We start from the raw sequence: 25,948 nt of genomic DNA, 5'->3' as shown, positions 1-25,948 counted from the left end.
TTTTCTGTTAAACTCCTCTGGAGTACAACCTTGTCACACTTTCTCCTATTCTTTCAATGTATTTTCTTCTTGTGCTCTGTTTTATCTGTGTCTATGCTTTCTGCTTGTCTACTTTTCTGTTTGCCTTCTGGTTTTACTGGTTTTACTATCTTTTAAGATATTCTACTATCTTTAATCAATTTTATAAATTCATATATCAAACATTTCTACTTCTTCTGAACCTTTTTGCTTTTGGTTTTCCTCTGTTTTACTCCTTCAAATATTTCTGGTTCACTGTTTCCACTAATTTTTATACTTATTACTTTCACTATTCAATTGTTTCAACTATTCCTGGGATTGCACTAATTTCCTGTTGTTTCAATTATGCTCTTTCTTAAACTCTGTTTCACTTTTTGACTTTTTCAAATAATTCAGGTTGCACACAAACTCCTGCTTCTGCTGAATTCTGCTATAATTTATATATTATATAATTTATATAATTTATGCAGTATAATTCACTATTAATTCACTATTAAATATATTAATATAGTATATTCACTATTCAATAGTTTCAACTATTTCTATTTCTTCCACTATCTTCGGCTTTCTTCTGCTTTCTTCTGCTTTCTTCTGCTTTCTTCTACTTTCTTCTACTTTCTTCTACTTTCTTCTACTCCTTAAACTTTTCTCTACTTTTTCTTGCATTTCTGCAGCAGTCATTCTGCAAATATGCATTCTCACGGCTGTTTCGCTAGGAACAGCTATTTTTCTAGTTATTATTCTGTCTTCCGTACGTTTTTTGTCGCTTAACTACTTTCACTATCTTTCACTAATTGTACTAAATTATATATCAAAACGTTCAGCTCCTTCAGGAGAATGATGCTATGACTTTTGGTAACCTTCACTATTGCACTTTTTGAAATAATTGCACTTTTGTGCAAATATTTTGCCCATTGAAATGAATGGTGGAATTCGGCGAACTGCCGTTTTTTAACTTTTTCTGCTCTTTGACAAACAAAATTATGCTGTTCATACATATTTCACTGTAGAGAAATATTTTATGCATTAAAATATAGCCACTAGTGTCTACTTTATGGAATTATTACCATTATTTCAACAGGATTTACTGTTTTCTGTTAAACTCCTCTGGAGTACAACCTTGTCACACTTTCTCCTATTCTTTCAATGTATTTTCTTCTTGTGCTCTGTTTTTATCTGTGTCTATGCTTTCTGCTTGCCTACTTTTCTGTTTGCCTTCTGGTTTTACTGGTTTTACTATCTTTTAAGATATTCTACTATCTTTAATCAATTTTATAAATTCATATATCAAACATTTCTACTTCTTCTGAACCTTTTTGCTTTTGGTTTTCCTCTGTTTTACTCCTTCAAATATTTCTGGTTCACTGTTTCCACTAATTTTTTATACTTATTACTTTCACTATTCAATTGTTTCAACTATTCCTGGGATTGCACTAATTTCCTGTTGTTTCAATTATGCTCTTTCTTAAACTCTGTTTCACTTTTTGACTTTTTCAAATAATTCAGGTTGCACACAAACTCCTGCTTCTGCTGAATTCTGCTATAATTTATATATTATATAATTTATATAATTTATGCAGTATAATTCACTATTAATTCACTATTAAATATATTAATATAGTATATTCACTATTCAATAGTTTCAACTATTTCTATTTGTTCCACTATCTTCGGCTTTCTTCTGCTTTCTTCTACTTTCTTCTACTCCTTAAACTTTTCTCTACTTTTTCTTGCATTTCTGCAGCAGTCATTCTGCAAATATGCATTCTCACGGCTGTTTCGCTAGGAACAGCTATTTTTCTAGTTATCAGTGAGAATGCATTCTGCATTCTCACTTATAGTGTTTCTGTTTTTCTTTATTATTATTATTATTATTCTGTCTTCCGTACGTTTTTTGTCGCTTAACTACTTTCACTATCTTTCACTAATTGTACTAAATTATATATCAAAACGTTCAGCTCCTTCAGGAGAATGGTGCTATGACTTTTGGTAACCTTCACTATTGCACTTTTTGAAATAATTGCACTTTTGTGCAAATATTTTGCCCATTGAAATGAATGGGGAAATTCGGCGAACTGCCGTTTTTGAACTTTTTCTGCTGTTTGACAAACAAAATTATGCTGTTCATACATATTTCACTGTAGAGAAATATTTTATGCATTAAAATATAGCCACTAGTGTCTACTTTATTGAATTATTACCATTATTTCAACAGGATTTACTGTTTTCTGTTAAACTCCTCTGGAGTACAACCTTGTCACACTTTCTCCTATTCTTTCAATGTATTTTCTTCTTGTGCTCTCTTTTTATCTGTGTCTATGCATTCTGCTTGTCTACTTTTCTGTTTGCCTTCTGGTTTTACTGGTTTTACTATCTTTTAAGATATTCTACTATCTTTAATCAATTTTATAAATTCATATATCAAACATTTCTACTTCTTCTGAACCTTTTTGCTTTTGGTTTTCCTCTGTTTTACTCCTTCAAATATTTCTGGTTCACTGTTTCCACTAATTTTTTATACTTATTACTTTCACTATTCAATTGTTTCAACTATTCCTGGGATTGCACTAATTTCCTGTTGTTTCAATTATGCTCTTTCTTAAACTCTGTTTCACTTTTTGACTTTTTCAAATAATTCAGGTTGCACACAAACTCCTGCTTCTGCTGAATTCTGCTATAATTTATATATTATATAATTTATATAATTTATGCAGTATAATTCACTATTAATTCACTATTAAATATATTAATATAGTATATTCACTATTCAATAGTTTCAACTATTTCTATTTCTTCCACTATCTTCGGCTTTCTTCTGCTTTCTTCTGCTTTCTTCTACTTTCTTCTACTTTCTTCTACTCCTTAAACTTTTCTCTACTTTTTCTTGCATTTCTGCAGCAGTCATTCTGCAAATATGCATTCTCACGGCTGTTTCGCTAGGAACAGCTATTTTTCTAGTTATTATTATTATTCTGACTTCCGTACGTTTTTTGTCGCTTAACTACTTTCACTATCTTTCACTAATTGTACTAAATTATATATCAAAACGTTCAGCTCCTTCAGGAGAATGGTGCTATGACTTTTGGTAACCTTCACTATTGCACTTTTTGAAATAATTGCACTTTTGTGCAAATATTTTGCCCATTGAAATGAATGGGGAAATTCGGCGAACTGCCGTTTTTGAACTTTTTCTGCTCTTTGACAAACAAAATTATGCTGTTCATACATATTTCACTGTAGAGAAATATTTTATGCATTAAAATATAGCCACTAGTGTCTACTTTATTGAATTATTACCATTATTGCAACAGGATTTACTGTTTTCTGTTAAACTCCTCTGGAGTACAACCTTGTCACACTTTCTCCTATTCTTTCAATGTATTTTCTTCTTGTGCTCTGTTTTTATCTGTGTCTATGCTTTCTGCTTGTCTACTTTTCTCTTTGCCTTCTGGTTCTACGGGTTTTACTATCTTTTAAGATATTCTACTATCTTTAATCAATTTTATAAATTCATATATCAAACATTTCTACTTCTTCTAAACCTTTTTGCTTTTGGTTTTCCTCTGTTTTACTCCTTCAAATATTTCTGGTTCACTGTTTCCACTAATTTTTTATACTTATTACTTTCACTATTCAATTGTTTCAACTATTCCTGGGATTGCACTAATTTCCTGTTGTTTCAATTATGCTCTTTCTTCAACTCTGTTTCACTTTTTGACTTTTTCAAATAATTCAGGTTGCACACAAACTCCTGCTTCTGCTGAATTCTGGTATACCTTCACTAAGTTTCACTATATATATATATATATATATATATATATATATATATATATATATATTGAAGTCATATATACTTCATATATGACTTCAAGCCTCTTTTTAAAAGCTAAAAAATAAATAATAATGATAATAAAGAAAAGCATTAAAGGTGAGTGTTCTCTTTAGCGTTGGCAAAAACCCAGAAATTATTATTTAATTTCTGGGTTTAATTGGTAGGCGGCACAGTGGCGCAGTTGGTAGAGCTGTTGCCTTGCAGCAAGAAGGTTCTGGGTTCGATTCCCGGCCTGGGGTCCTTCTGCATGGAGTTTGCATGTTCTCCCTGTGCATGCGTGGGTTCTCTCCGGTTTCCTCCCACAGTCCAAAAACATGACTGTAAAACCTCAGGAGCGAAGCCGGTGAGGAAGCAGCGAGCTTAGCCTCACGTGCTATTGCGCAACCTCTCGCTAACTGCACTGGCTGCCATTCTATGGGAGCCTGTCTGTACGCCAGCAATTAAATGGCTAAAAACATTTAATATATGGTCTTATTTTCCATAATTTTGCTTATGTATATAATGCACATTGTTTTTTGTCTCTAACTGTGTGTGTATATCGTGTTTTGTGTGCGAAGGAGCGATAACAGACTCGAGAACAGACTCGAGGTGAGGCAGGCAGTTCTCTTGCCTCACCGCTGGGGGCGCTCATGATCCCAGATATTGTGACTGCACAACTGCAGAGTAATACACAGTGAGCTAGCCATGGAGCTAGCCACACAGTAAATAAGTAAAGTACAGCGATATATTTGTTTTCTTCTCTCCTCCGACGTCAACATGAAAGATTACATTTCTACCCTTAAACAGTTTTCTAAAGTGGATTTTCAATTGAAGCAGGAGATGATAACTAAAGGAAGACCAACACCGGAGCTGAAGGTTTTACTTCAAGACAGTTTGATGATTCTCAAACCGAGTAGAAAAGACATGCCGAGGATCAACTTGGCTTTGGATGAACAGATATTTTTGTGCAGAATTAGCGGTGCATGGATTTCATTGATAGGTAAAGGTAAGACAGCAATAAGATGTTTTTGTTTAGTTTTTTAATGAAATGTGCATTTGGTGGGCTACAGTTAATGTTTAAATAATTCAGTAAAGTAGAAGCGGTAGCTAATCTACCACAGCAATAATTTATTAATAAAACATTAAGCTTAAAACGTACTACAACAACAGACTGAATGATTTGTTGTGTGTGCAAAATTCTTGATTTTTTTTGGTGTTAAATCCTAAAACATAAAGTGGCATTATTGTCAGTTGCTATGGCAGCGAGTCTGCGTAGCTTGGGGAAAACAGATCACTTTGCTGTGGATCATAGCACGAAATTAATACCTACATTTAAGTTTCACTGAGTTAACGCGGCTATAGATGACATGTAAAATATTAGTCTTTTTGCCCCACAGCGTTGTATGCATGCGCGAAATTTCCGTAGGTCCAATAGCATGCATGGTGTCTAAGTCATAAGTCAGTGCCTCACCAGCAATGAACCTCACCGTACGTCACTGATATATATAGTGTGTGTGTGCCAAACTGGTGCCAAATCTTTCGAAGTGAAAATATCCAAGTGCTCCTGAATGTCTCTGACGTTCTGCTTGGCGTTCTCTGCCGTTACGTTCTCCCTTCTTCGTTTGTGGAGTTACAATATCTGGGTTCATGAGCGCCCCCAGCGATGAGGCAGAGAACTGAATACCTCACCTCGAATCTGTATGGCGTTTGCCGTCTCGAGTAACATGCCGTTTTCGATCGCTCCTCAGCACACGAAACACGTTACACACACAGTTGGTGACTATAAAAACAGTACATTAAATACTTGGAATTAATTATGGGAAATCAGTTAAGACATTAAATGTTTTTAACCATGTTATTTGCGACGTACAGACAGACGGAGCATGCTCTCATAGAATAACAACCAGTGCAGTTAGCGAGAAGTTGTGCAATCCCAGGTGCTGCATCACTGGCTTTGCTTGTTATACTTATTACTGTTTCACTATTCAATTGTTTCAACTATTCCTGGGATTGCACAAATTTTTTCCTGTTGTTTCAATTATGCTCTTTCTTAAACTCTGTTTCACTTTTTGACTTTTTCAAATAATTCAGGTTGCACACAAACTCCTGCTTCTGCTGAATTCTGCTATAATTTATATATTATATAATTGTATAATTTATGCAGTATAATTCACTATTAATTCACTATTAAATATATTAATATAGTATATTCACTATTCAACTGATTCAACTATTTCTATTTCTTCTGCTTTCTTCTGCTTTCTTCTGCTTTCTTCTGCTTTCTTCTACTTTCTTCTACTCCTTAAACTTTTCTCTACTTTTTCTTGCATTTCTGCAGCAGTCATTCTGCAAATATGCATTCTCACGGCTGTTTCGCTAGGAACAGCTATTTTTCTAGTTATTATTATTATTATTATTCAAAAATTATTTGCAGAAGTATCAGATAACATTCACTGGAAGACGGAATCAATTCTACAGTCTTGTGACAGACTTACTTTTTGTAAAGGTACTAGAGTTTTTTTGATTGGTTAATATTTTTTGCACTGCTTCACCAAAACCAGTACTGATTTTCCACTACATACCTGCATATTACGTTATATTTTGTCTCCAGCTATAGAATTAGAAACATGAAAAAACTCAATTTTGCCTTCATCTAGCACCCACAAAACTCTTGTCATTATTTGAGCTGACCTTTTTATTTAATTCATAAATACAGGATACTGTTGTAATGTTTACTTGCAGATTCTTCATCAAATTAAAGTTTGGGGAACTGCGAGCCACATGAAATGATGAAACATAATCATAACACAACGTTTTGAGGGTTATTGTGCAGTGGTAAAATGCATCGTCTTCCCAACTTTACCACCTTTTTTTTCCCCCTACAGAAAAAGTAGAATGGTTTCTAAAATGTGTAGGTTCTTTTTTTCTCCCCCATTTCTCACTCCAGCAGCGAGATGTTCTCTGTGTCACAGGATGTAACAAAAGCCCAAGGAGAGATCAGAATGCAACCTCTGCCAGCAGTTTAAATGTGTTTCTTCAGTAACATTTCTCACCTTCTTTTCTACAAAACACAGCCTCGCTAATTGGAGCAAAAATCCGTGCCTCGACTCATCGACCCACAGGACGCGTCTCCAATATGCATCAAGATTACTGAGGAAAGCAAGCGTACGAAGCAGAGAGTTTTCAGATGAGATCTTGGAAAAGGTTTTCATCGTCGGGTTATTTTGTGGAAGTTCAAGTGACTTGATAAAAATTGCGAGACGTTTTAAAGCCATTTTAAAAATGTATTTCCTCCACTTTTACAAACGGACAGGTTAATTTCTTGCCAGCTGCGACTTACATTTTTCTGTATGTATTATTTTCTGGCAGTGTTGCAGGGTTTTGTCAAGTTGCTGCAATAAGGGACAGACATTTGTCACTGTGTGGCAACCTCTGTCAAATTTACTCAGCTGTCCTACAATCACATGTCTGCTTGCCTGAGGCTCAGACCCAGTTATTCCAGCATCACTGACAAGACAACGACCAAGTGACTGTTAACTGCCCCCGATCTATACCCCAGAACTCTGTTAAAATTTACATCATGTCTTGCAAAAGTGTTCATACCCGTTGAACTTGTCTACATTTTGTCATGTCACAGCTCACGCATTTCATTGTGTTTTCTTGGGATTTCGTTTGATAGAGCAACACACAGTAGCTCACAATTGTGGAGTGGAAGAAAAGAAGAGCTAGATGATAGAGATAGATGTTTTTGCAATGATTTTCTTCTTGCTACTTTTCCATTATGTGAAGTGCAACTCCTGTTCTTTCAACAGAGTCCTCCCCCCCAACTCAGCAGTGGTTGCCTATAACTCCTCCACAGTTTCCAATCGTGAGAGAAAATGTGTTGTTCTGTCACATAGTATATTTATTTTAAAAAAAAGCCCCTATATTTTCAGGCTGCAAATGTTGTGTTTTGAGTTTGACCCAAATGCAGTTGAGAGTAGGGCAGAATTAGACTGAATGATGACAAGTTTCTATGGAAAAACAAGGTCAAGAACTTAAAGACAGCTGCAAACATGGAGACAGGATTAATGAGCGCCAAATGCAGGATTCAGTAAGACAGTAAGGGAAACAGAGCAGGGTAAAAGTGCAGTGGGGATGGGTGCTTGGTGCAAACAAGGACCAGGTGGTCACAATCAATGGGATGAGCAGGGAGCTGAAAGGGGAGTGATGTATTAGGAGATAGAGAGGAACTTCAAAAGTGACACTGAAAGCAGCGCTGGAAGACCCAAAGGGATACGTAAAATAATACAAAAACTGAAAGAAACATAATCAGAACACAAAACTCAAACCAAACACTCAAAGTCCAACAGACACATCACAGAAAGCAGAAAAATGTTGAAGGGTGCGAATAATTTTACACATCTCCAGGTTTTTAGATGCAGTTACACTACATAACGTATGTAATTAAACATAGGAGAAGAGACATGGGCTGAAGTTTTACACAATCTCTGCTTATTTTGATGTTTATTTAGTGAGGGCAATGGGACTGAATTAACTTCCCATTATGGATTAGCCGCTTAAGAGTTTGATCTGCTGACACACGAAGCAGCTGAGGTTACGGATCCTGCTAACACGAGGGCACAGGAAGTGCTGTTGTGCAGCCAAGCTTTCAGTCAGAAACTATTTTCTCCATCCTAGAGGCATCAGCTCACGCACCGGTCTACACTTGGCGGCGGCTGCATTGATGCTCAACTCAACCACAACAAATCTTTCACAGCATCTAACTCACAGACTTGACATGAGGCAGCAGAGTGTAAAGGCATACGTTCTCCAACACACTGTCCAGATATAAGGCTAACGTGTCGCTCTGCGGGTTTGTCCCCCAGGTGTTGCGACATTGCTGGGTAATTTGTCATGCCGATGCAGTGATCCTAAACATTTATGACAGGTGTCACATCAAGTTTATATTCTCTCTGAAGGCTCCATCTCAACTACTTAATTGTCCACTTTTTTTTTTTTTTTATGTAGCAACCGAGGTAAAGTGTGGTTTGTGGCGACATGTCCGTTCTCATTAATGTGAGCAACAAATCCAAAATGGAAGTGTGGAGTGTTTTACTGGTTTAACTTCATCATGAGGTAAACTGACTGTCAGAAAGAAGGAATGTTAAGGTGATAGTTTAATCATGTGGCCTGTGCTTTGAACTACACGCAAGACCTTTTATGGTAAAAACAATGGACAGTTAGATTAAAAAAATGTTCAGAGAAAACTAACTAAAATATTGGTGCCTCTAACAAACAAAAGTAAGAAACAGCTTTTGCTTATTTAAGTTTAGTTGAATGCTTGGACACTTTTAGCGAGTTGAGATTTTCTGATTCTCTGGAGAATTAACCTGTTGAGATATTATTGGGATATTATTATAAAATTATCAATTGGGATATAAATTAAGATATTGTAATATTTTCCATTTCGCTCCACTCTTCAAAAACGGGACAGACAAGAAAACACACTTAAAGTAAGGCAGACGTAAGTTAATCTACATAAATCGAGAGCAGTCTGTACAAAAACAGCCACTCGCATTCATCTGTCCAAATAGTTAAAACATTTAAAAGAGCTGCAATTTTAAGGTAGTAATAAAGTTTTCCATATTACAATAAATATATGGGTCTTTGGTCAAAATATAAGGACATTTTTTGCTTCACCAATTGAAGCAAAAAAATTGACGCCTCCTTTCTCAGTCAAGTTACATCCAAAGTGATAGCAGCAAAGTTACAGCTCCAAATGTGAAACTGCTGGATGTTATTTAAGAAAACTTTTTTTTGGCGTTTTGGAGGAGAAACCAAAGGCTTCCACAAACCTTCTGAGCACCTTGTAGCAAAGCCCTCCTGAATTTAGATACAGTAGCGACTGTGAGAGCTGATTGTAGCATCAAATATTACACATTTTTCTCTATAAAGTACATATTTCTTTGGTTACCTCGAGACAAAAATGAGTGCGTTTGTAAAAAAGAAAATAGCAAAGAAATCTGTATTAACCTGTGCTAATTTTAACTAAATTACCATTCAAAAAATGTAATTAAATTTTATTTATGCATTCTAAATTCAGTATAGAAAAAAATGTTGCATCCCACCAATGATCAAAGGGGATTTAATAAAACTAAAAGCATTTTGAAAAGGATGTTTAAAAAAAAAAAAAAGAAAACATTTTGCTTCTCTTACCTGCCACCCACAGAAAAATCAGAGATGGCATAAAAATATGAGCGCAGCACTTTAGGATCCTTAAAAAACTCGTCCCCAAAGGTATTCAGTCTGTCCAAAGAAATGAGCAGGTCAGTGGCTGTCACCCATTCCTGGAAAACAGGAAAAGGAAGAGAAGACGAACATGCCATGAGACAATAAACAAATAAAATATGACAAGCTGAGAAAAAAAGAAGAAAAAACAAACAACTAAGGAAGAAAGACACAGAAAATAGTAGCAGTGTGTTGTCAAATATGTTTTTTTTCTTCTTTTTTTATTATCAACCTGAAAGCAGCAAATATCCTACAGTAAAAAAAAAGGGAAAAGAAAGTTATGTAAAGTTGGCAGAAAAGAGAGATTAGTCGGAATGATGAAAAGTTGGTGGATCAAAAGACATGGGTGATGGTATAACTATGGGGGGTCGGGGGGATGTGGGGGGGCAGATGTAATGGGAAGATAATGAGGATGGCAAAGAAAATTGAGCTGATGTTAGAGTGAGAGGGGTGAAAGACGGAGGGGATTAATGGAGATAAAAGTTGAAATATGAAAAAAAAAAACACACAACATTGCCGTTCTACTCTCCTGTAATGGATTGCACTTGGCAGAACCTCCGCTCAGATAAGATTTAAGCTACTGCATCTGAGCCCACTGCCAGGGTAGAGCGGGATGAAGCAACAGCAGGAGTGAGTGAAGGAGGATAATGCAAACGGAGGGAAAGCAAATAAAAAAACAAAAAAAACAATACTGCAATACTGGGGTGGGAGATAAAAGTGACGCCAAGCAAAGAGAATGGTGAAAAAAAAAGCCCATCCAATACCATAAACCTACTTTTAAACAAATAACTGGAGAGATTTTTATTTTTTATTTTTTGGCTGGTTTGGGACTTTGTGGCGGTCCTTAAAAAGCCTGTAAAGCTGTGTGTTTTGAAGCTACTCTCCAGAGACGTCTTTGAAGTGTGGCAGTGGAAGACAAGGAGATTGGAGTGAACGGGCCTCAGACTACAATCGCCTGATGATTTCCTTCAGTCTTGTCTTTTCTTCTTTTTTTTCTTACAGACAATACAGCACATCTTTGTAGCGGCGAAGCCCATCAAATAACACCTTTTTGATAAGATGGGGCTTTGCTTATTATAGAATATGAGGCATAAACCGAGCATGCTTTGTAAGTCATGTTTTCATGCTTTTTCTTTTGTTTATTTTGAAGTAAGCCATGTTCTTAACCATACTGGGGGGAAAAAAAACTTATGAAAATGAGAAACATTCCTTCAAATATTTGTGCGGAATAAGTCGACTTAGTTTGACAACCTCAAACCTTTTCGCTGTGTAGCAACCATGTGGTCAGACGTGACCTTCAAACTAAGAGATGCACAACAAAACTGTGCCGTTATAGCACCACCACACAGAACCATAGATACAAGCCAGGGTCTATCCGTGGTGCGTGACAATTATTGTAGCTGTATTATTGATAAAAGTCTGTGCTTTTATCAATACGTCATATAATTCTGCTGACTGTTACCAGGAGTCCTGAGGTATTATGTGGCTGCATCTCCTTCAAGGTTTGACATGTCAAGCATTCAGAGACGGTTTTCTTCATACCTTAATTGGAATGAGTTACAATTCAAGCTGGCATTTCTTTCATATTGAACCAATCTGCCCATTTTCATCTGACCTCTGATAAGAGCAAAGCATTTTTTGTTGGAATAACTTTTGTTTTTGGACCGTCCTCTGTAAGCTTTATCCATTCTGAAGCTCAGTTTGAAGTTCCGCTGGTTTTCCTCACCAGGCCTACACCTACACACCTACACACCCAGCTGCCATCTGATTGACAGCTTGATTCATTTTGCTAAAACACTAATTGAACACGTGTTCCTAACCAAAGAACCTGATTAGAGTTTGTTGGATTTTGGGAAATTTACCATGAGGGAATCTTCATCTCGCCCTTTCTGGTATAGATGTTGTGCCACTTCCACAGGATTAAACATAAAAAATAAATAAATAAAACAAAAAACATCTGGATCTTGGTCAACAATACACTTCTTCAGTCCTGCACATTAAAAACACACTAAATTTGTTGAAGGGTACCAAGCTGCCTATGGAATGAGCATTAAGTAGATTTCCATTTTCGCACCTCCTAATAGCTTCCTTGTAAAACACTGAAGCATTAGTCTTTGTTGAGCAGGCGAAGCAATTTGTAGAAAGCTAAGAAATGAAACAAAGATGACACTTTGGGCCTTCTGGGACCATATTCATGAACATAGTGTGATTTTTCTCGGCTTAAAATAGCCTGAACAGCAGAAAGAAAATGTTCAGAAAGGAAGTTGATTCTTGGGAGACTTGTTTTTTTTTTTTTTTTCCGATTAGCATGACCAGAGAGAGAACACAGAGTTTGGATGTGGCGCCTGCAGTTTGAGAAGAAACTTGTTAACTATCTGTTAGTGCTAAGCAGCTCCTATCAGACTTAATAAAGCTCTCTGTTTAGGTCTTTCTGAAGAGAGAGAAAAAAGTGTTGGTTACTTTCAGCAGCATTCTGATTATGCAGCAAAAAACTCCTCTTGTACAAAAGCATTATTTGATTTTCATCTTCATTTCCAACCAATTTCCTCCACCGAAGGCTCCAACTCCAGTTGGAGTGCACTTCTCGGACAATCCTCCCCTTTTGGCAGTCAGTCGAGGCCCGTCAAGCAGTTGCATGATTGCATAATGTAACAACGGCATCAGGTGATTGAGTGTGGTCACCTGGCATGCTGTTGTTCCAACTTTAACTCCAGCACGTTGGACCTTGTTCACATGCTCTCTGCAGGCTAACAGGATTTGGATGCCACCTACAGTCATGAGGCAGTGGGGAAGCAGATCAGTCTTTGTCTTGGGTTTTACCAACTTAATACGGCAAATTTGTATTTATGGCTCACAACAGCAGGCCTGCGAGGTCAAGCGTAATTTTCCTGTGCTCAGGTTTTGCTTTAGTACTTGTCAAGTATTAGATGACATCAATTTACTCAGCTGAAATCGCAAATGAGTTTCATTTAGTCATTCATCCGTTTTCCTAAGTGCGCAGGGAGCTTATGTTTGTCTCCAGTGGCCAAGGGGTGAGAGCTTAGGTATACAACAGACAGGTTTTAAGTCCATCACAGGGTAACGCAGAAACAGACAATGTGCTAACTCACATGGAAAGAGAGTTTAGAGCAATCAGTTCACCTAACCTACATGTTTGTTTGTTTGTTGTTGTTTTTTTACAATGAAGAAAACTGCATCCACAGGCACACAGGGAGCACATAAAAACTTAAGTTAAGATCACAGCCAGAATTCCAACCCAGGACTTTCTTACTTAACCCTTTCATGCATAGTGGTCACTACAGTGGACAGCTATCTAAAAGCCATATTCTTGTGTTGCTTGCGGATTGTTATGTTATAAATTCACACAGACCACCGAAGTGGACACTAATGCATCATAAAATACACTATCAACTACTGGCCATCAGCTGCAAATGCAAGAAATAATTTTTGTTAAATCCAATATGCCCGACAGACAAAAAAGCATGGCAACCGACCCGGTCCCTCCTTCTACAGTAGACGACTCTTGCAGGCAAAAAAACACATAGTGACATCAAATATAAACGAACATTACTACTGATGTATTTTTAAAATAACAACTTTGAATTTGGAGAACATTACAACTCACCACCTAAAAAATCTAAAAAAAAATAAAATAAAATAAAATAAAATAATGATAATAATAATAATAATAATAATAATAATAATCATAATAATAATCATAATAATAATAATAATAATAATAATAATAATAATAATAAATTATGCATTAAGAAAATAAAAAAAAAAATTGGAAAACAAATCCTGACACAAAGGATCATAATTCATTCATGAAAGGGTTAAAAGAAACAGTGCTAACAGCTGCTCTACGATTTATTCTGTGACATCTTCACACTGATATGCAAGTTGCCAAATAAAAAAGCAAGTAGCCATGTATGTTTCAGGTAATGTAGGTTTAAAGCTTTGCCAAACTGCAGACCGGCATTCAGATTGGTCCTGATGAAAGGCTTAATAAAGAACAGAAAACTAAGCAAAAAAAAAAACAGGAACAAGACATAAAGCTGGGAACAGAAGAAAGGCATGCAGTCAGAAGAAAATACAAACATTTGAAGGAGAATGCAGGCAGAGGAAAAAACAGGTGATGGAAAACAGCTGTGGAAGGAAGGAAACTGGCAGGCGGAGGGAAGGTGAATAATAATGTTGCGTTCTAGTTTTGTACTGGGAAATTCCAACTTCCCAATCGGAAAAAAGTCGACTTTGTGTGTCAATATGCTCTCTCTTCGCATCAACAGATGAGATTTGGTGAAAAAATTTTTATTTTACTAGAAACACACATGTGCATCTAAAGTCAATGTAACATGTAGCACCTTCAATTCTAAAGTGAACAAATTAAAAGTGCGGTTATCTTGTGGAAAATAGCAGTTTGCTTTATATTTAATTGCAACGTGACTAATGAAAAACCAACTTTGTGCACCAAAACCTTGGTATGATCAGCAAAAAAACTAAATAAAAAATCAACATGATTCTCTTACCACGCTCGCTGGGATATGCATAAAAGTGTTGTGTAAAATTAATGCGATTTAAAAAGTGTAATCTTAAAGAGGCATAGCTCAGATAAACCGAGCAGAGATTTCTGAAATTAAAAACAACAAAAACTGTGTCAGTGTGAAAACATATTATTTCTATCTGCATCTAAATTTTTTGGACTGCTTCTTGCTCTATACAAATCATCAAGAAACTTCTGTTATCATGAAACAAAGAGACCTTGACAAAAATAAAAATTATGCCTAAACCGCTTAGTGGGATATGTCTTTGTTGTGACACTATCTTCAAAATACGAAGGCTCATTCATTTAAAGCGAAAGCTGTAAAGACGTAAACTCTGGGAAACATACTTTGTTTCTTAATCCTTTTGTTGTTAATAGTGAAAACAATTACGTTTTTCACCTTTTAATGGAAACAAAAATGGCTCAAGGCCATGACCTGCTATTATGTGTCCTTATTAAATAAATTATTAGCACAAAATCCGTTGCCCACTAATGATATTATGGACCAGATTTATAACTCCACTAATGAGGGGCAATTCTGGACCGTGGTATTTAACTCGCTTTATTTCAGACCTCCATTTCTGCGTGTGCAGTAAAAAAGCATTTTAAATATATCCCCAACACTAACACACAGAGTAAGTGCAATGCTTCATTTATCATGGAGTATGGAACGATCATTACTGGGAAAGTCTATGCTTGGTGTAACAGTGCTAATTGTGTAATAATTCCAAATATCACTTACTCCAGTAAAAGGAGGCAGTTTCTTAGGGTTAATTAGGAGTCAGCTCATAACTTATTATTAGTGCAAACCACAGCAAAAGCTTAATTAACTTTGATTCCAAGTCCCTTGGAATTTGGGCTCACAACGCCACGACGATGCTGACATAGGAATAAGCATGGAGAGTGGCAAGGAGCCAGTCCTTTGCTCAAGGCAGCTGCTTCCAAATGGTCAAGTGAGCAGGTTCACATACGTAGACACGGATCAGAGCAAAAGCGTTGGCAGTAGCGCCGCTGCAGAGGATCTCCCTGGGCGTGTAACCTTCGCCATCAACTACAAATTCTCTCTCTTCTCTCGCACTTCTCTGTCTTTCTCCTTTCCTTCTCCGCTCTTCCTGTTTCCCTTATTTCTACGTCTGCAGGCGGTGACAGGAAGGAGAGCAGTGTCCCTCATTCCAAAGTTAATAACTTTTTAATTTAATTGCTTAAGCTCACTGTGCCCCCAATATGTATTTTTCTTTTTTTTTCCCCCTCCACTCTCCGGCTCGTCTCATTGTCATTCAGAGTCAGAGCTCGAGTTTTGCCACACAGCTTTTCTTGAGTGAGGGTGTGTGTGTGCATGCGTGGGTGTGCGTGTGTGTGTATGTGTGTGGAGAGAGCAGGGGGACGATGTTGTGGCAGTAGCGAGAGACAAACCATTTTAATGGATGACTGAACAAATTAAATTTGAATTCATACGGCGGCTTTCATCTTTTTTTCCTGATTATTGAAAATAGAGAGCATGCTTTACAAACTTGACAACAGAGCTCACTTTGAAGTAAGCCATTTCTTTAGAAGAAAAAAAATTATTTAAATGACAAGGTGAATGTTGTTCCTTTCAAATAAAATCTCATTTGGCAATAAAATCCTGCATGTTGCATTATAAATATAACAAAGCACCAGTCTGTACTTTTTTTGTTGATGCTTTTTTTCCATATATATATATATATATATATATATATATATATATATAATTATTCTTGCTTTACCTCTCAAAATGAAAATAAAGCTGTTTTTATAAAACACGAGATGTAAAGTCACTATATTGGATATGCTCTATCCAAACTGTGGTGCAGCGGACAAATCTGCAGTGGGATTAAAATGCTAATAAAACAGGCTGGATGCAATTTCTGTTTTAGGCCTGATGAAATATGTATGGCTCTGTATGAGGGATATATGCAGCGGAAATGGCACACTAATATGGCGCATAGAATAACAGGAAACTTTTCCTGCTCGGTTGACAATCTGCATGTAACAACTTGCTTTTATTACTTGGACAAAGCTGTACAGTTTTTCCAGCGCAGATTGTCCTTATATAGATTTCTTTTGCTACCATCTGATGAATTTTAATAACAGACAATGCATAAATATAAACTAATATAGAAAAATATTATTTCTAATGATATTTTATTGTAGAGGGTTATTCAAGCCAACCTGATCATAAACAAAGTTTATCAGTCCCATTTGTTAAATCAGGAATATAGTTCGGTTCAGGGTATTTTTGAAAATGGGACAATATACAATGATGAATATTACAAGCGATCATAGCCAAGTGGCTAATTTCCATTTCCAGCCTCATTACTTAACTGCGATTAATCCCTTGAAAAGCTTAGTTCATCTTCAGATTTCTCAAAACAAGAAATAATTTCTGAAACAGTCTGATAACATGTAGTAAGCTGAAGAATCTCAGAACGAAATATGTCCCAAGTTAATGACGATAAAGATTATGTAATGCATGTGTCACATTTAACTATAAATTATACGTTTACATGTGATGGCTGTTTTTGCAAAGCCGAAGCAAACTGTTTTAATTACTTCAGTGTACCACTGCGAGAGCCATTCTTCACCAAAAAATTAAAAAATAAAAATGAGTCACTAGGGGTGACCAGCCTAAAAAATTTACTCCACATGTCACAAAGGAAAGAGTCTGAACAAAAATAGCTTCCAGAGAGAATACAAAGGGTAAAACTACTACTGACCGATCACAACAAAAAGCCCCCAAAACCATTATGATGATGCCCAAGAATTTAGGGAAAATGTTCTGCACACTGACCAGACAAAAGTGGAAAGCTCTGGAAGGTGTGTGAGCTTCTTACATCTGGCATAAAATGAACACGTTTCAGAAAAAACAAAAAAACACCATAAAAGAGTGACACATGGTGATGGAAATAAGAAACAATGTTCTAGCGTCTCAGTCGCAATCTTTACTTCAGTTTTGATTGAGATGCTTTGGTGCGACTTTAAAAGCTTGAAAACTGTCCAGTGTGGCTGGAATTACAGCAATTCTGCAAGAACAGTGGGCCAAAATCCTCAGAATGATGCAAAAATTTAGCATCGCAACTATTGTCGCCTACGGTGATGAACCATTTGACTGATGTGAGACACAGTTTCATTTGTACATCACATGTAAATTATTTAAAACTTGGTTTTTGTATTTATTCAAGTTACATTTCTTTGAGATGAACATTTATTTTACATACATATATGTGTGACAAAATAACAAAAACCAATGGAATCTGTAATGGAGCAAAAATATGTCACTCCACTGAATAATTTAGTTAAAAAAAAACATTTTGTCAATTCATTTCTTCTGTCAGTGAGATAAATCTAATTTGACATAATTCAGGTGCGCTGATTTTTTTTTTCTGTTATTCGTTGTATTAGAAATAAAATGGATCCCGCTGTTGTAAATGCCCTTAATTAAATCATTTCATGTCCCTGTTGCTAGGAAACATCAATAAACACAATGAAACAAAATGTTACAAATTCGGGGAGTTTTTTTTTCAAATCAGTCAGTAGTTTGGCTGGGAATGTCAACACAAGTCCAAAATTATGACAAAGAGTGATAAACTGACCACGTTTGCTTTGATTACATCCATTATAAAAACTAAATTCTCCGTTGGAGCAACATCAAACTCTTTATCAAAAACAAGCCTAGATTTGTTTGTTTTATGCCAACTTTTGACTAATCACTGATTACAATCATGAGACACTTTTTTTTTTTTTCCAACTAAAGTTTTGCTTGAAAAAGAGCAAGGGAATGTCGGGGAAGTTTAAAGTTCCGGTATTAGTCGTAAAACTCCACAAGGTACAAGATGTCTTACTTTCTGGCTTTTTATTTAAGAAAAATAAAAGTCAGCTCTTTACATCCAACCAGTCAAAGTCATCTTTGACTGGTTGGATGTTCTCCAGTAGATACTTAACCATAGCCAGGACTCCCTTTTGTCACCTTTCACCGCACATGAATGCTCGTCTATGACCAGAGTACTCCCAAAGTCCCATGTTTTAATAAGAAGAAGGTGGGTCTATTTGGAAAATATTTATAAAAGATTCAATAGTGGAAGGACATAAATTCTGGTAAAGCTCCCGGCCCGATGGCCTACCAATTGAACTTTACAAGAAATTTCCAGATAAACTACTGCCCCATCTACTCGAAGCGTTCAATGAATCTTATAAAAAAGGCACCCTGCCCCCATCCTTACGTTTGGTGACTGTTTCTCTTTTGTTGAAGCCAGGTAAACCCCCAACAGAAATGGACTCATATAGACCCATTTCTTTAATGTCCCGTGACACAAAAATTCTATGCAAAGCTTTGGCTCGAAGGATTGAAACGCTTATTCCTAATTTAATCTCAAATGACCAAAACGGATTTGTTATTGGGCGCCAAGCCTTTCACAATAGCCGCCGATTACTTAATATATTGTATGCAAAACAGTTTGCTATGGACCATGCCTTTCTGTCATTAGATGCTGAAAAAGCTTTCGATAGGATTGAATGGAGTTACCTCTTTGATACCCTTAAGAGATTCTGCCTAGGAGGAAAATATTTAAAATGGATTCAGTTACTGTACACTGAGCCAGTGGCTAAAGTTGCCACAAACAATTAACTGTCAAGATGTATAAGCTTCTGTAGATCGACACGACAGGGATGCCCACTGTCCCCTCCTTTTTTCTTGTTTGCCATTGAACCGCTTGCCATGGCAATACGTAAATCCCCTGAGATCACCGGCTTTCAAATTGGGAATGTAGAGCAGCGGTTGTCTCTTTTTGCAGATGACATTGTTTTGTTTTTAGCTAATCTAGAAGAGTCTGTTCAAGCTGTTGATAAAATACTGAAGGAATTTGGAGAATTCTCGGGATATAAAGTTAACCAAAAGAAAAGCTCCTTATTAATGCTGAACAGAAATAACCCTCCAATACAAACACAATTCACATATACCGACGAGGGCTTTACCTGCCTAGTAATTAAGATTGACCGAGATATAGAGAAAATGGTTTCTATAAATTACGATCCTTTAATGCAGAAAATATTAGATTCCCTAGAAAGATGGAACGAGATGCCAATCTCAATGATAGGTCGTATTAACATTATGAAAATGTCCATTCTCCCAAAGTTCTAATACCTTTTCCAGTCCATTCCTTTACACATTCCAGCTTCCTTCTTTTCTTCTATGGATAAAGCCTTTAACAAATTTATATGGAACAATAAACGGTCCAGATTGCGACTCTCTTCTTTATCTGCCCTACGATCGAGGTGGGCTTAGAGTGCCGAACATTAAATTGTACTATTGTGCTGCGCAACTCTGTGCTGCTTCCTGTTATTTTTCAACCGGTGACATACCTTGTTGGGTACAAATGGAAAACAACTCGGTAACATTACCTTTGACATCCTATTTTTACTCAGCTGAACTTAAACATCTATTAAAAACCACTAAAAATCATTTTCTCAAAACACAACATCAGTTTGGCACCACTCTCATAAGGGTTTAGATGAGGTGTCCAAAAACACATACCTGTCACCTATTTGAGGAAACAATAGATTCAAACCAGGAAGAGCAGACAGGGGGTTTAGAATATGGATGAATAGAGGCTTAAATAAAATAGGGGACCTTTATAGTGAAGGAGTTTTGATCACCTTTGAACAACTGGTAAATAAGTACAGCCTGCCCCAAAAGCATTTTTTTAAGTATTTACAGATTAGAAGTTTTATTTTCACCTCACTGAAATCTACGTCTGAACCTCCACTCTCTACCATAGAGAATATTGCCGTTCACCATAATCAGAGTAGAGGCCTACTTTCCAAATTTTATAATATTTTACTTTTAGCTTCAAAAGAAAATAGTCTTGCATATTTACAAGCTTGGAAAGCTGATCTGCAAACCGAAATCACTGAGAATGAATGGAATAACTCATGTCTATTGGCACAAACGCAAACTATTAACACAAGGTTTAGACTATTACAATACAAATGGTTATTTAGAACAAATATCACTCCTGCAAAACTTCACCATTTTAATTCAAATATTCCTGATATCTGTGTTAAATGTATTATAGATAAGGGTACTCTTTTTCATTGAATGTGGCAATGTATTGAGATTCAAACTTTCTGAAAGGAGGTTATCATGTTCATCTCTCGTTTGATCGAACAGGATGTTCCAATGGACAGTAAACTTTGCTTATTGCACATTTTTCCAGATGGATTTAAAGGACCTATGAAGAGAAATAAGCTGTTGAGTTTTTGCCTTTTGCAGGCTAAACATATTATTGCTCTGAAGTGGAGGAACACAGAGAGACCAAAGATAAATGAATGGATTAAACTATTGAGCAACAACCTGGCGATGGAAAAGCTGACATATTTAACAAAAGGAAAGCTTGAAGACTTTAAGGATATTTGGTTTCCCTTCCTACATCTTGTCAAATACTGACATGTAAAGCTCATTTTTCTTTTTTTTTTTCTTTATGTGTGTAGATAGAGTGAGCCCTGGGGTTTAGTGTTCTTTTACGGTGGGGGGAGGGAATGCACTTTATGTAAATTTTTTATATTTTTATTTCATATTATCTTTTTATCTATTTTGTTTTACTTTTTATGTTTTTGTGTGTTTGTTTTTGTATGTCTGTGTAACATAAAAATCTAATAAAAATACGTTGGGAAAAAAAAAGTTGCACCCTTTTCCTTTCAAATGTAGTAATACTTTAGATGGGCTTAATTTGATTTGACAAAAGGTTTTGTCTGCAAAAATGTATGTTTTAAAGCAAATGATAAGCTGGATTTTAAATCATTTTCTTAAAGTAATTAACTTTCCCCACACAAAAAGATGAAGGTTCACTATTCCCTTCCTCAAACCACCCATAACACACTGACTGGACATGCTTTAACAAATCAGAATGGTGAAATATTATATTGCAATGCATTTATCACGGGGCGCCTGCCAAACCTAAAATATGTTTAAGACAGCTTCACTGAATCTTTAACTGTCTCCCTTCAAAATCAAAACTAAAAGTATTGCAGGCACTAAATAGTGTAGATTTGTGTTGTTTCGCCAGCATAAAGGAAAAAAAAAAGTTTCAATCAAAGCACCTGTAGTATGTAATTTTCTAGCTTCTGTTTGTTCAATTCCTCCTTTCTTTGTACTCCGTTCAACGTTCGGGAGAAAGTGCTGTTGTGCAAAGGATATTGTAGAGTGTTCCTCCCAACCCCATTCGACTGAGCCGCCTGTATTAGCACCTCAAGCGAGAACCTGCATCACACAATTAGAGAAGGCCGTGCCCCACCATCTTTATTTTGAAGATTTCCTGCATAAAAAAATACGGAGAACTCCTTTGCATCCCAACAGCTCTGATTCTGCTTCAAAGAGGGTAGATATGTTTTCCCTCTTTTTTGTCTCGGCTCACTACACCCATATGCCTCAGCAACCTTAAAATAGAGGAGGAATGGGAGATTTAATGAAAGAAATAGAGCAATTGATCTCTGTTATATTCTAATGGGAAAAGAGATCACACTAAATTACTGGGTCCTCTCGTCTTGTTTAAAAGAAAGGCACAGAGGTGAGAGGTGGACTGAAGGAGGGTGGTTGTTTGCCAGGTTTGTCCAGCGATTTGCCAACCAATCCATGTATTCTTAGCTCGTATTGATCGCCAGCAGCTTTATAATTAGAAGGTATACATCATTCAAAAGGATTTTAAATACTGCCAAAAGTAGCATTAGTGTCAGTTTGAATGTGATTGAAGCTACTGCACTGATTACCTTTAAAATAAAGGATGTGCCTTTAAAAAAGAAAACTCCTGAAAGCAAAAAACAAAACAAAACCGTGAATCTATATCGCTCCAGTCCCCATTCAAACTTCTAGCGTACAAACTCAATAACTTGGAATATTAAAAAATATATATTACAAAATTTCAGTGATAAAATGCAAAACTCAAAACATGATTCATTGTACACCGATTAATTTCAAGCAATTGTTTTTGTTCTCGTCTTTAAGCAAATAAAAAAATAAAACAGAAAGTAGTTTCTCACAAAATGTAGGTGTTTTGTAACACCAATTAAAATGTCTATACTGTTCAACTCCACATTTGCTCTTGAACCTTTTTGCTTGGAATAGTAACAATCCAGCGAGGCATGGAAGTGATGAGCATGTGGGACTGAAGTGCATTAAAGAAACTTTAGTTTCAACCTTTAGTTTACAACATACATGATATTGGGGGCACCTTCACAGTAAACATCACAAAAAAATAATAAACACAAATATAAAGCAAACTAAAGGGATTTCAAGAAGTCATGAAATGTCCATTGTACTTTTGCGAAAAAAAATTGTAGCTTTTGTTACTTGGTTTTTGTTTTGCTTACCAAACCACTTTACACAATGCAAAGTACGGTTTGGTAAAGGAAAACATTTGGTCACGAGCTTTTCTAACATTTTTCATCCAATTTTCTGTTCTGTCTGACTAATTTGTTTTGCGTAGCTCAGAATTAAGAGTTAAATCAAACCAGACAAGTTAAGGTTTAGGAAAACTGTCTAAAAATCTCGGATCTGAAGCTCTTGCGTTTTACGAAACATTGCTTACACCTTTTCTCCATCTATTCAAAGGTTCATCCTACTGTCTTCCTTGTATATTTTATAAATCATCAAAACAGCCCTTTCAGGGGAAGAAGATGCACTTCTCTTTGTTAGTCCTAGGTGCATATTTTTCAAAATGAATCCAAGCTGCACACTTTACGACAGGAGAGCGAGTCCAACCCTATGCTCCCAAACCCCTAAGTTCTTTTGTGCTACTCCAGCTTTACCAGAGTGCATAGAAATACAGCAAATAGATAAGTACAAGTTGCACAGTGGCTAATTTGAAGGGATCAATCCGATAGATATTTGTCTTGAAAATTGAGAGCATACATGTTTTGTGGGTTAGACATTTAGAGGAGCTTTTACAAAAAAAAAAAAAACAACAACAAACAACAAAAAAAACGAAGAAGCATCGGCATAAGAGTTGAGGGAAAGTCATACACACACGGCAGGGGGAACAAAAGATGAGGCATGGAATAATGTGGCAGAGAGAGGAGATTCATGTACTGTTGAGTTAAGAAGCTCTTGCTAAACCGCAGATACATTTATTTTCTTCATTCGTTCTCATTTTTATTACTGTCCCAGCGGAGGCAAACGAGCAAAATCTCCGGAGCCAAACCAAGTCCTTCCCCTTTCATGCTGCTGTTTGTCACCCTACTGGCTCCAGCCTGCCACACAATGTGCCAAAACCCGTAATGGTACTAAAGATAATCCAATAGTGCTTTTAATTCCAATTTTCACTTGCTGCAGATGCGAGGGAGCTTCACATCAGAGAGCCGAGCAGAAAGTGCACCGCTAATCCTGCTGCTCTGCGCAGTTTAGCATACATTCGAGAGCAGAAGTGGCTTCATCCCTGCTGTCTACCCTTCATCTTTTTCAAGTTTAAATTGGGATCACTGCTAAAAAATATATATATTTCTTTCTACTCAGTGGGAGGTGGCAGGAGGCACAGACAATTCAAAGTGCCAAGGTTGATGAGAGGGGAGGTATTGTGAAGAAACAGCACCTGACAGGAAAGAAAAAGAAGTGTTTTGATAGAATAGGAGGTAGAGTTAAGGTCAGTTTAGGCATGTCGACTTAATCCTTTGTCTTTTTTTTTTTTGGAGTTCCTTTTTATATCAGTGATGATTTGAGGCATTAATGATTATAGGTAATTCAAAATTAGCAAAAAAAAAAAAAAAAAAGGGGTTGCAGAGCTGTTAATTTGGAAGGAGTCTACCCATAATTCAACAATAAATCTCACTAAATCTCAATTAAGAATCATCTCTTCCTTACAGATCAGATTTCTTCAGTGATTCATGTCATATTTAACCCTCACTTTGGAGACTATCAACATAAAATTGTATTAACTCTGCCACTTTAGATTTTGAGCACGTTTAAGGCCATGCCACACCATCTCAAATAAAGTTCAAACTTTAACTATGACACTCTAAAAAAAATCTTTTCAGCAGATTAATTTATTCATTTCGATGATAACCCCTTGTGACGCAGCATTGCACTTTCAAGCGGCTCCTAACAAAACATAATAACCAATAAAACAAATTGTAATAAATAAATCCAAAATACAATACAAAACATTTAAACAGAGAAACACACATGCACACACACACACACCTACACACACACACACGCACTCCATGCTTCCCCCACATCAAATTAGCTAGTATGTCAGAGTGAATAAAACATTGTGTACGAATACAAAATACACAGGCATATCAACATCAGGAGTAAGTCTAGGATAAATGAGTGTTTGTTCTTTTTGAAAGCTGGAGCAAGATGTTTGACAATCAGTAAGTAAAGATAATTTAAACATGGAAAGAGGCGATACATCTAACTGAGGGAGGTAAATTGTTTCAGTCTGAGCTTTAAGCTAAAATGCATGACGTCCAATTCCTTTACTAATACTTGGTGTGACAAAAACAAACGAAACCAAAAACTTATCAATATTTCTCAAGCTATAATGTGAACCAAAGGGGATTAGATGCTGTTTTAAATATGGAAGAAAATTAAAATGTATACATTTAAACATAAATAGCAACCAATTAACTTTTTTTTCTGGCTTTGGGAGCTAGTTTAAGGACTCATACATAAGGCAATCATGAGTCCTTCATGGATACTTCAGAATAAATACACAAAGACCATTAAATAGAGTCTTAAAGGGACATAGCTTCTCTTTTATTACCATAAATAACATCTGCGTAATCTAGGATCGGCAGCACCAGTTGTGTCACAGCTCTTTTCCAAACTGGAATGCAAAAACATAAAGAAAAAAAATTGACTAAAGTGGCTAAGTAACCATATATATTCTTACAAACTGTTCTTAGCTCAGTTCTTAGCATTTCCTCCCCTTTTTAGCTCTTCGTCCTTCGGGGAGGTTTGGTGCAGGTTATGCTATTCAAGGTTACACTTCATATCCCCCACATATCTTCACTTCCTCTTCCCATTTAATGATGTGGAGGAGGACAGCTTTCTTTTCAGAGGTGCAAGCATAGTCAGACATTTTTTCGCACCAAGACATCGGAGAAAGGTCAGACAGAAGAACAAGCCGTTATAATCAATGCTCTGATGGAAGCTCTGCACATGCAAGAGGTCACGGCCAGCGGCTGATCAATGCAGTCAAATGCTTCTGAAGTTAAGCTAACTCGGTTGAAAATGTTCTATCCTTGGGTTCTGTTGCTATTTTGAAGATGGGGGAACAAAAATAGGGAAAAAGGAA

The 25,948-nt window shown here is 36.3% G+C and overlaps 1 protein-coding gene across 1 annotated transcript in view; it reads right to left on the bottom strand.

Moving 5' to 3' along the window:
* Positions 1-25,948, bottom strand: part of lamc3 (laminin, gamma 3) — a 147,251-nt gene that overhangs the window by 107,914 nt on the left and 13,389 nt on the right. The window contains exon 3 of the mRNA XM_008423622.3: positions 10,028-10,158. Within this exon, the coding sequence (XP_008421844.2) occupies positions 10,028-10,158 (131 nt within the window). The remainder of the gene's footprint in view (positions 1-10,027; positions 10,159-25,948) is intronic.

This window comes from Poecilia reticulata, chromosome 12 (genome assembly GCF_904066995.2).
Source record: "Poecilia reticulata chromosome 12, P_reticulata-male-v2, whole genome shotgun sequence".
Lineage (NCBI taxonomy): Eukaryota > Metazoa > Chordata > Actinopteri > Cyprinodontiformes > Poeciliidae > Poecilia > Poecilia reticulata.
This window is presented reverse-complemented; position numbering and strand designations above follow the sequence as displayed.